Source organism: Dipodomys ordii, unplaced genomic scaffold, assembly GCF_000151885.1.
Source record: "Dipodomys ordii isolate 6190 unplaced genomic scaffold, Dord_2.0 Scaffold153, whole genome shotgun sequence".
Taxonomy (NCBI): Eukaryota; Metazoa; Chordata; class Mammalia; order Rodentia; family Heteromyidae; genus Dipodomys; species Dipodomys ordii.
The window spans coordinates 58,460-69,486 of record NW_012267369.1 but is presented as its reverse complement, the minus strand read 5'-3'; the positions used below and the strand labels follow the sequence as shown (position 1 = coordinate 69,486).

Here is an 11,027-nt window from a genome sequence, read left to right as displayed (position 1 = left end):
CCGGCGACGGCAGGCCATGCCCGGGGCTTCGTGCGCCAAAGGCCCCGCGGCCCGCCCAGCCTCCGCCGGCCTCAGCCCCGCGATTCCGCGCAGGAGCGGACGTGGAGAAGAAGGGCGCCGGCAAGATGGAGTTCCGCTACCCGTCCTACGTCCAGCACATCATGGGGTGAGTGGGGCGGCGCCCAGGGCCCGGGGCGGCCTCAAGCTCCGGCCCGCCCCAGAGCCACGTGCCCGGATCCTCGAGGGCCCAGAGTGAGGGCGCAGCGGCGACAGCGGTGACAGGCCGCGTCCCCAGAGAGCAGCACCGGCCTGCGGCAGCCAGGCTCACCGCCCGCGATTACCCGACGTGCCCTGCGGCGGGGGTGGGGCCGGCGGGGGCGGGGCCGCGAGACCAGGTGTGGGCGGGGCCACTGGGTCCCCGGAGGGGCGGGGCCACGAGACCAGGTGTGGGCGGGGCCTCGGGGCCCAGGGTGGGCGGGGCCACGAGACCCGGTGTGGGCGGGGCCACGGGGCCCCCGGATGGGGCGGGGCCGCGAGACCAGTTGTGGGCGGGGTCACGGGGGACCCAGGGTGGGCGGGGCCACGGGGACCAGCCTTGGGTGTAGGCCAATTGGGTGCAGAGGGGACCCAAGAGGGGAGGTGGCGAGGAGGTCACAGCGCACCTGCTCACAGCTGCCGTGGGGGCGAACAGGACGCAGGCAGCTGGGCGCAGGCGGCTGGGCGCAGGCGGCTGGGCTCCCTGGGGAGAGGACGAGGGGTGGGGGGGACCTGAGGCATGCGCCCAGCCAGGCCCGAGCATAGAAGCTGGGAGGCCCTGGATGGCCGAATCCTTCTGTTCCTGGTCGCCGCATCACCCAAGCTGGGTTGCCTGGAAAGCAAGCCTCCTTCACCGGCCACCCGGGCCGGTCGACTGTTCATCTTGAAGTGACAGCAATTGACAAGATGTCTTCTTGTTCCTGTCCCCGCTGCCTGCTCCTGCAGGTGGAGACGTGCAGGCTGCAGGGGGACACGGAGAGCTGAGGGGCCCCAGAAACTGCCCCGTTCCTCCTGAGGGCGGACCACACGCGTTCCAGCCCCAGGCGGGAGCTGTGGCCTAGCAGCCCAGCTGAGCGGCCTGTCCCCACAGGGACATATTCTCCCAGGGGTTCGGGCCTTTCCGCTGGGTGTGCACGTCGGGAGACCCCCAAGACCTGGCCGTCACCGACCGCCTGGCCACTTCTGTGCTGGAGAGGGTCATCGCGGATGGAGGTAAGGTGGACAGTGGGCTCCCGGGGTCCCCCCTGCAGGGCAGCTCGCAGACAGTGCAGATTCTGCCTGGGACCCCAGGCCCCGCCGGCATTTGTGACTGAGGCAACCAGGAAGATTCTGCTTGAGGGTCCTGAGCCAGGGAAGCCCTGTCCACGCTCTGCCTCGCGCGGCTCTTGAGGTTGCTGGTCAGGGCTGGCGGTCACCTTGCCAGTCAGCTTTCCACTCTCCCTTGTGAGGAGTTTCAAGGCTTCCGTCTGTAGTGGGCCGGTGACATGCCAGCGCATCATGGTGCAAGTCTGGGGTAGATTGAGTGGCTGACAAGGGAGAGGAAGGGCAAGGGTCCCGACCCCCCCATGGATAGCGCTCTCCCCCTCCCCCCCCCCAGGCCCTCCCTGCCTTTCTTTAGACTCTGCCTCTCAAGGCTGCCACCACCTCCAATTCCCAGCACTCGATTCTTCTGGGAACATTTCGGATCCAAACTCCAGGAGCCTCTGGAGGTGACTGAAGCCAGGGAGCCTGGGGCTCAGGCAGCTTAGCGGTCACGGCCAGCCAGGCCTGGGCAGCCCTTGACCCACTGCAGCCCTCTCTGGCCTGCCCGGCCCCCAGCCCCTGGGGGCGCCGGAACACCGCCTTTGTTTCATGCCTGTCAGCAGCACTTCCCACCGAGCCGCCCCACGCAGGCCCCCTCGAGGCTTCTGCGTACCCGCACTTCCCAGGCTCCTGTGGGGCTGTGCCAGTACCCAGTGACTCAGTCTTCCTGTGTCCACACGTCCCTGACGACTTCTTACATCCTGCTGTTCTTCTGAAACCAGTTGATGGCATGCACGTCACATCCTGAAGACAGTGGGGAATGGCTCCCGCTCCTCTCCCAGTGGCTTCCCCGCAGGCCTGGCATGGCCGCTCCCCTGTGTGGGCCCATCAGCCTTTGCTGCAAGTCCCGCCGGTCCCTTTTAAGCCTGCAGCCCACTCCAGGTTCAGCGGGCTGCAGTGGGCCCCTGGGCCCCTGGAGAGAGGGCTGCAGAGCCAGGCAGAGGGTAGCCGGGCACCTAGGTGGGCAGGGTCAGACCTAAGGAGGAAGATCCCGGAGCTCTGCTGTGTGGAATCCCGTCCAGGGCCCTCTCAGCTTCTGGGACAGCTGCCTGGCCTTCGGCAGGTGCTGCTGGGTGTCTGGCTGCGGGCGTGTCAGTGTCCAGCAGTCACACCTGCCAGTGACCGCAGCCTAGGTGTTCCCAGCACAGCTGCCCTTGGGCTGTGATGGGCCTGGGGCCCGGGGTTCATGCTGTCGGAGCAGCCATTCCGAGGTGGCTCTATGAGGCTGAGGTGACCTCAGGAGCGTAGATTCAGTCAAGGGCAGCGAAGCCACAGACACGGAGGAGCAGGAAGTTTTTAGGTGTAAGCTCATTGAAGGGTGGTTTTAGCATTGCAGTGCTAGCCACTGACTCACATGACTTCCAGTAAGTTACCGGGCTGTTCTCAGAGCTGGCTCCTGCAGGCTCCTCACGCCATGGCTGCCACCCTGTCACTCACCCTCAGACAGATCAAGCTTATTCCCAGCTCAGGGCCGTTGCACTGGCTGTGTCCTCTGCCCAGCGCTGTTCCATACAGCTCTGTGTAGCCTGCACCTCAGAATTAGGACTCACCCTGACCATCACCTTCTTGGGAGCTTTTGGTCCCGTTTCCCCACCACCCCCATTTCCTCATGGCCAACTGCTGTCGGAGCTCCTTGTACCATGTCTGGCATGCACGGGGGGAAGGTATCAGGCAGTGGTCCACGCAGTAATCCCTACCATCAGTATGCTGCCTTCCGGAGCTAGGGACCTTGGTGGGAAGGTGGGGTGGGCCCCGAGCCCGGCTCCAGCAGCCCCTCGGGAGCGGATGCCCGAGGCTCTCTCTTCCTTCTGCCTGCAGTGAAGGAGTCTGTGAAGCTGCAGTACCTGGACAACATCCGCTGGATCCGAGAGGCAGCCAAGCACCAGCTGGTGAGGGCGGGGCCTGGGTGGGTGGGGCTGGGAGGCAGCACGCAGGGCTGGGGGCTCCCCGAAGCTGGCCTGGGGGTGCTGTTCTGCTTTGGGGCCTCTGCGCATCGTGTCCTGAGGGCTGCAGACCTGGACTGTGTGACATGATGGCACCCCCAGCTGGCCATCTGGGAGAGGCACTGTCACCTCCCCAAGAGCTGGAGGAAGGAGTCCCGCCCTGTAAGGGGCGGCCTGGAGAAGCCGGAGCCTGGACGGCTGGCAGGAGCTCCGGCTGTGCACGACAGTGCAGGGGTCCTCCAAAGTCACAGACAGAACCCGGGCAGGAAGGTCCATGAGACTCTTATCTCCAGTGAACTGCCCAAAATCTGGAAGTGGAGCTGTGGCCCAAGTGGTAGAGTGCTAGCCTTGTGCAAAAGAAAAGCAGCTCAGGGATGATGCCCAGGCCCTAAGTTCAAGCTCTAGGACTGGCACCAAAGAAAAAGGGGGGGAGACCATACACCCACTAGGGTTGAGTGAGATCTCCAGCACGCACGTTGTGCACGTGTTTCTATCGGCAGCGTTCACCACAGCTCATGTGCAAAAGCAATCCAATGTCCATGTGAATGGAACGGCCGGAGTGGTCCCTGCAGAGGGGTACACCAGACGTGGTCTTGTTCAGGGCCCACTGCTGTTTGGCCTTAACAAGGAAGGGGCCTGGGAGGCCTGCTGCTGCCCAGGGCAGTGGACCGGCGGAAAGGACAAGTGCTGTGTGGTTCCCTGGAGCAGCAGTGTGAGCACGCGGCTGACGAGCGGCAGGAGGGGACCTGGAGACAGAATGTCAGTTCAGGGAAGATTAAAAAGTTCTACAAGTGATGGTTAGATGGTTGTACTGTGTTATGAACTTATTAAATGCCATCGAGCTGGGCACTGAAAACGGCCAAGATGATCAGTTCTATGTAATCAACATTTTACCAAAAAAGAAAGAAACAACCAGGAAACTGTGCTTGACGGTGCAGGCCTGCAGTCCCAGCCTCTCCAGAGGGTGTGGTGGGAGGGGACGTCAGCAAGGCCTGTCTCAGGAGCAAAATGCCAACGGAAGGGCGGAGGGAGGGGGCTCCAATGTTAGAGTGCTTGCTTTGCCCGTGTGAGACCTTCAGTTCAATCTCCAGTGAAGAGGAGGGGGGAGGAGGAAGAGGAGGTGAGCTCTGAGGCAGTAGGCCGGTGCTAGCTACTGGGGTTTGAACTCAATACTTTGAACTTGGCTTGACTGGTGCTCTACCACTTTAGCCACACCTCTCCTGTCCTGCTTTCTGCTACTTGTTTTGGACATGGAATCTTGTAAGCGTTTCTCCCTAATCTGGCTTGGGAACAAGATACTGAAGATCTCAGCCTCCCGAGTAGCTAGGATCACAGACGTGAGCCACGGCACCCAGATAAACTTGGCCATTTTTTTTTTCTTTTACCCAGTCCTGGGGCTTGAATTCAGGGCTTGGGCGCTGTCTCTCTGAGCCTCTTTGTGTTCAAGGCTAGTGCTCTACCACTTGAGCCACAGCCTACCACACCCAGCTTAAATCTAGCAATTTTATATCAGCACTTTTCCAGTCTGGACCCAGGGAATTTTTTTTTTTTGGTTGGGGCTTGAACTCTGGGCCTGGGCACTGTCCTTGCACTCTTCAGCTCAAGGCGAGCGCTCTACCACTTGAGCCACAGCACTACTTCCAGTTTTTGAGTGGTTTATTGGAGATAAGAGTCTCATGGACAGGCTCGGAAGGTAGCTCAGTGGTAGAGTGCTTGCCTTGCATGCATGAGGCCCTGAGTTCGATTCCTCAGCACCACATAAGAAAAAAGAAAAAAAAAGCCGGAAGTGGCGCTGTGGCTCAAATGGTAGAGCGCTAGCCTTGAGCTGAAGAGCTGAGGGACAGCGCCCAGGCCAAGAGTTCAGGCCCCATGACCGGACCCCAAAAAAAAAAGTCTCATGGACTTTCCTGCCTGGGCTGGCTTTGAACCTCGATCCTCAGATCTCAGCCTCCTGAGTAGCTAGGATGACAGGCATGAGCCACCAGCACCCAGCTTGGACCCAGGGAATTTGAGCAGCCCAGCAGCAGTGATTTTACACCTGTGGATTTCCCAAAAAAGATGTGTTGCTGCAGGGGCGAGCGAAGTAGGCTTGCAACTGAAACACATGGACAGAGGAGGCCAGCTGTGTGGCAACTGGCAAGTCTGGAGGCTGGGATGTGCTGCATGTCCAGCCCACAGAGGGCCAGTGTGGTCCACACACAGTACCCGCTGTGGTCCACACAGACCAGACAGCCTGTGACCCCCATGACCATCTTCCGAGGGGCTCTCCTGGAAGAGCCTTGGGAATGTCCTCTGTCCTGCACCCCAGGCCTGTGTGGTCTGCCCCGCTGGAGTCCTCCCAACAGCACCGCCACCCCACCTCCTGTGTCCTGCAGGCCGGGCTGGGCAGAAGCTCCCGCTGTGGTCCCCACAAGGAGGCGGGGCAGAAGTCTCGCTAATGTGACTCAGACCCTGTGCCTGGCTTTGTTATCAGTGTTCTCAGCCATGTTGCATGGCTACACAACTGGACTGGCCATCAGGTCGCACACAGGGCCTTGGGGCCCCTGCGTGACACCCCCACATCACCAACAGCCCCCCTTTCTTCCGCAGGTGGTGGGCTCCCAGGCCAGGATCTTGTACTCAGACCAGAAGGGCCGCGTGGCCATTGCTGTGGCCATTAACCAGGCCATCGCCAGTGGGACGATCAAGGTGACGTGTCCTGTGCCTGTGGCCTCTCCCCGGCTGCTGCTCATCATCCAGGCTTGGCCCTGAGGCCCCCCGCCCGAGCCTCTGCCCTATCAACCAGCCCACCCTCCCTGGCCTCAGTAGCCTGGTGTCCAGGGAGTCTTTGCCTTCCCCTGGGTGCCCCCGGCCTCAGGGAAACAGAAGAGCCTCAGTCTCTGTGGAGCAGATGGGCAGAGGGAATCAGAGATGAGCCAGGCTAGGACCCAGCCCCTGTTTGGGAAGTGAGGGGGGGCAGCAGCCCTGAGAGAAGGAAGGGAGGGAGGCGGGGAGGGGCTGGCAGTGAACTCCCCCCCACCCCGTCTCTGAGTGTGGGTCATAGTGAGGCATACCAATGTTCCTTTCTCTGTAACTTTGGGCAGGTCAGATATCTGCTCCAAGCCTCAGTTTCCCGATCTGTGAGAGGAGGATTGTATTAGAACCTCAGTGTGTGGGTATGAGGATGAAATGTGGTGTCTCTGTCACCCAGATCTTTTTAGTTACCTTTTCCAATCTATGGCACACTTCCCTGCTACTGAAGGGCACGGGACCCTGGGTGGCCCGCCAGGCGCAGCCATCCTGCCCTTCCGTCTCACACCGCGCTTACTAGCTGGCACCTCTCTGTTCAGAAGCACCTACAACGTTCACAGTCAGACTCGGCGTGGCTGCTTCTCCCACGTGATGTCTCTGTCCTCAGAGACTCTCAACACAAAAAGGCTCTAAGCAATGACCAAGCCCAGAGGGGGGAGGTGACCTGCCCCAGGCCACACAGCCATGCCTACCAGCCTTCCCCCTCCCGGGGCTCTCTGCCAGCCCCTGCTCTCACCACACAGGCTCGGGGGCCAGCGAGAAGCCCAGTTCTGGTACAGCATGTGTGGGGTTACATCTCTGCTTCCCTGTTAACAAGCTGTGTGCTGCAGATCAAGTCCCCAGCCTTGCTGTGTGTCAGTTTTCGTGGTTGGAAGGGGTGTGGTAGCCGTGCTGTTGGGACGAGGGGTGTGGAGGCGGCGCATGGCCAGGGCCCGGCGCACCGGCACTGTCGGGCTCAAGGGAGTGTTCGTAGCTCCGGGGGACAGCAGAAGTGGCTGTTTCTTCGGGAGGGGTCTGTTTTCAAGAGCAGAGTCTGCCTGGCTCCTGAAGCAGCCCCCCTTGCGCCCCGCCCCTGCTGGGCAGCCCCGGTGGACGCCGGCTGATGGACACTGCCCCACCTGCAGGCGCCGGTCGTCCTGAGCCGTGACCACCATGACGTGAGCGGCACCGACAGCCCCTTCCGGGAGACCTCCAACATCCACGATGGCTCTGCCTTCTGCGCAGGTGAGAGCCCGCAAGTCCTGCCGAGCAGCCAGGCTGGGACCTGGGTTCTCTAATGGAGTCAAGCAGAACCTTTCCTTTTCAATCATCCCTGCCTGCGAGGCTTAGGGAAGTGGTGTCTGGCTTCCTGCAGCTCTCAGAACCACAGCCCGCCTCTTTCTTTCGCTCTTCTGCCTGTGGGTGCTCTCAGCTGGTGCCCTGCGTGGAAGAGTTCACCAGGGGAAGAGGTGATGGGCTGTGGGCAGCTGCCAGCATCCCCTGCTGCAGCCTGGGTTCTTCTAGCACAGGCCATTGCTGTTTCTGGAGTTTCCTGTCTGTTTCTCTCCCCGTCTCTGGAGTCTCCAGTCCCTGCCCCCCTCTGCAGGCTGCTGCACTGTCCTGAGCAGTGCGGTGCCCGGCCCACCCGGCACAGGGAACTATGGGGTAGTGGGCTCCTGTCTCTGCAGACATGGCTGTGCAGAACTTCGTGGGAGATGCCTGTCGAGGAGCCACCTGGGTGGCGCTTCACAATGGAGGAGGTGTGGGCTGGTAAGGAGCTGCCAGGGGCGGCCAGCCCGGGAGGAAGTCTTGGGGATTCTGTGGGGGCAGGGCCGGGCCTGGGGCCGTAGCAGCTAGCCCACTGGCAGGAGGGCTGGAGGAAGGGGTGCAGGAGTCTCCTGGCACAGGGCACTCTGGCCTCCTGGCGAGAACCAGCCCTATGGATGGTCCAGACGGGACCCGAAGCGGGAGAGCCGGACAGGCCTGTGAGGTCAGAGACAGGAGTCCAGGCACACACTGAGGTGAGGTTCGGGGTGGAGCAGTTCCCCCAGGGAGGAGCCAGAGGCTGAGGGCCCCCGCAGTGCTGACAGAACGTCCCCGAAGGCAGAACCCTGAGCAAGGGCCCAGGCCGGACGCAGCATAACCGATTGAGACAGGCCCCAGCGGGGATGGAGGCCCCGACTCACGAAGAAGGAAGGGCCAGGGCAAGTGCAGAAAGCAGGCTAGCAAGGACGTCCCTGAGGCTCCAGTCCCATCTGCTCAGAGAGGAAGGAAAAGACAGCACGCGGAAGCCAGCTGGAGAGCCAGCGGCACTCAGAAATGCACTGATTACAAAATGAGAAATACTGAAAACAGGTCAGGTAGTAGGAAGGACCAAGTAGAAGGGAGGGACGAGCAGGACACGGGTCACCCAGGCAATGTCAGGGGGAGAAGCAACCGGACTGGGTGGCCTTAGAGACAGTGTGGTGGGAAGGGAGCCTGGTGCGGGCCTCGGGCTGGAGCTGGGAGGCTCCCCCCCCCAGGCCCATGCACCCCGGTATGCGCGCAGCGGGCCGCAGAGGCCGGCGTGACGTGGCTGCCCCTCTTGGATGCCTCCCCAGGCCACCACCACGCGGGGTATGTGGTAGGGGAGAGGTGTGACCTGGGATCCCGTCTGCCTCGTACAGGGGTGAGGTGATCAACGGGGGATTTGGCCTGGTGCTGGACGGGACCCCAGAGGCCGAGGAGAAAGCCCGGATGATGCTCAGCTGGGACGTCTCCAATGGCGTAAGTCGCCCGGGCGGCTCCAGCTCCCGCTGCACCTCCATGGCCGCCCTGGGCCGCGGTTCCACACGCTCCCCCACGCTCCCCCACGCGAGTCGCGCCTGGTAGGTTCCAGACTCCTCTGGGCCTCCTGCTGTGGCAGCCCCGTCTGGCCCCAGCCCCCCCCCCCCCGACCCTTGCCCAGCGCTGCTCTTTCTGGTGCTGGAGCCACGGGGTTCTCCATGGTCCGCTGGGCCTCACTTTTAAGGCTTGTCTGTCCTGCTGTTTTGGGGGGATGCCAGGTGGGCTCCACCACCGAGTGGCACCCCAGCCCTCCCCACCGGAGGCCTGTGGGAAAGCACCGGCAACCAGGCTGTGCGCAGCATCCTGGGGGTCCTCTAGGATAACAGCATGGGCAGCTCAGCCAGAGGTCACGGGTCAGGCAGGGGTAAACAGGAGGGACGTGGGGCCGGGAGCCGGTGTGACGGCGGTGTGACGCTAGGTGGGGACTGTGGTGAGAATGAGACTGGATGGGACTCTGGCCAGGCCCCTACCCCAGCCGCAGAGCCTCCCAGAGGCTGGGAGTCAGGGAACTGTGCTGGGCTTTGGTTCTAGAAGGGTCCGTGATGGTCTGAGATGGAGAAGGCGTGGAGAAGGGCAGCAGGGGTGAGGTGCCAAGACCACCATCTAGGAGGACTAGATGGAGGGGAAGGATGGGGGAGGGACAGGCCAGAGAGGCATTTTGAAGGTTGATTCTTGAGGACAGAGAGGGAAGGGCTTCAGGTGACCCCAGTTCCTGGCCAGGAGCCCAGGTGGAGGCTGGGTCATCGGTGGAGATGATGAAGGGGTCAGTGGCCAGTTCCAGATCAAGAACAGGTTGCATCAGGGAAAGTTAAGAAAGGATGGGCACACAGAGAGGAGGCCCCTGTGCCCGAGGGCAGAGGACAGGGAGTCTGGGGTGAAACCCGTGGGGTGGTACTGACCCCAGCCGCTGCACGCCCCCTCCCCCAGGTGGCCCGGCGCTGCTGGTCTGGGAACTCAAAGGCCTATGACATCATCTGTCAGACCATGAGGGAGAACAGTGGTTTGGTGGTGACTCTCCCGCACCAGGTGGCCGATGAGCACCTGCTCCAGCGGGCCCTGCAGCCCTGAGAGGAAGCTGGTCCTCCCCTCCTTCCTCCTCCCCCCTCTCCCCTCAGCCATCCTCAGCCTGCTAGCCACAGCACACCTCTGGCCTCTACACACACACTTTCCATGGTCCTCAGAGTGCCTGGACAGGGTGCATTGCTAGCTCACTCTGCAGGGCCGAGGTCTCCAGCCAGCCATGCAGAGGACTTGCTACAGCAGGGCCCAATCCAGGGGGAGCCTTGACCTCACGTGGAGCCAGGCCTGAGAGAGGAGAGGGAGGGGCTGGGGGCTGAAGGGGGTGGAGGGCCAGGGGGGGGCTACTGCTTTCCTGTCCTGAGTGACCTGTGACCCCGTTTGCAGATTTTAGGCTCTCAGTGAGACTGGAAGCCTCGAATAAAACATTTGGAGCCCAACAATAGAGTGGCTGTACTGGTCAGCTCTGCGCTATCATAACAAAACACCTGAGGCAGTCATAAGGAGAAACCGCATGTTCCAGTGGAGGCTGGGTAGCCTCTGGGACTCAGTGCCGCGGAAGCAAAGGGAAGGCAGGCACACCAGGGGCGAGGGACCGGCCACTGCCCCTCCTCCACTTCCCAGCACCTCCGTTGGAGATGCGGCTGCCTTTTGGGAGCTCTCTTCCAGGCATAGGGGCCAGATCCTGCCTTTTGGAATCCCAATGTGTTTCTTGCTTAAAGATTTTTCTAAGTCAGAAAGTAAGTGTGAAGCCAGACAGTCCTTCGTGTTCTCCCAACCCTGCCGGCCAGGGTGCCTGGGGGCACGGGCTCTGGGCCTCAGTTTCCTAATCTGTACAAGAGTTAATACCGGAGTCCCCACCGAGAGAGGACTGTGGGTCTTCATCCTTGCCAGGGGCCACAGGAAGCTCCAGGAAGCACCCCACCACTCAGAACCTCTACCTCTGAGGGGGACTGTCCACATCGCCCTCCGAGATCGTCGTGGTAAAAAACACAACATGAAGTTGTCCACCATGACCACTCTCCAGCGGCAGTGGACACATGCACAGGCTGCGCCATACCCAGGACCCGCGCCAGACCTTCCCCTTCCCGAGGGGAAACCGTCCTCACCAAACGCCACCCCCCACTGAGCGCC

The 11,027-nt window shown here is 61.9% G+C and overlaps 2 protein-coding genes across 3 annotated transcripts in view; both read left to right on the top strand.

Moving 5' to 3' along the window:
- Positions 1-10,174, top strand: part of Uroc1 (urocanate hydratase 1) — an 18,009-nt gene extending 7,835 nt beyond the window's left edge. The window contains exons 12-19 of one of the 2 annotated variants that reach the window (XM_013032315.1): positions 76-166; positions 1,127-1,248; positions 3,157-3,227; positions 5,871-5,969; positions 7,196-7,295; positions 7,739-7,820; positions 8,717-8,816; positions 9,804-10,174. In XM_013032315.1, coding sequence (XP_012887769.1) covers positions 76-166; positions 1,127-1,248; positions 3,157-3,227; positions 5,871-5,969; positions 7,196-7,295; positions 7,739-7,820; positions 8,717-8,816; positions 9,804-9,944 — 806 coding nt within the window. In that variant the 3' untranslated portion in view covers positions 9,945-10,174. The remainder of the gene's footprint in view (positions 1-75; positions 167-1,126; positions 1,249-3,156; positions 3,228-5,870; positions 5,970-7,195; positions 7,296-7,738; positions 7,821-8,716; positions 8,817-9,803) is intronic. The other variant, XM_013032316.1, reaches the window with a different exon arrangement.
- Positions 10,175-10,890: 716 nt separating this feature from the next.
- The window catches only part of Zxdc (ZXD family zinc finger C), a 37,035-nt gene continuing 36,898 nt past the window's right edge, over positions 10,891-11,027 (top strand). The window contains exon 1 of the mRNA XM_013032295.1: positions 10,891-10,935. Within this exon, the coding sequence (XP_012887749.1) occupies positions 10,891-10,935 (45 nt within the window). The remainder of the gene's footprint in view (positions 10,936-11,027) is intronic.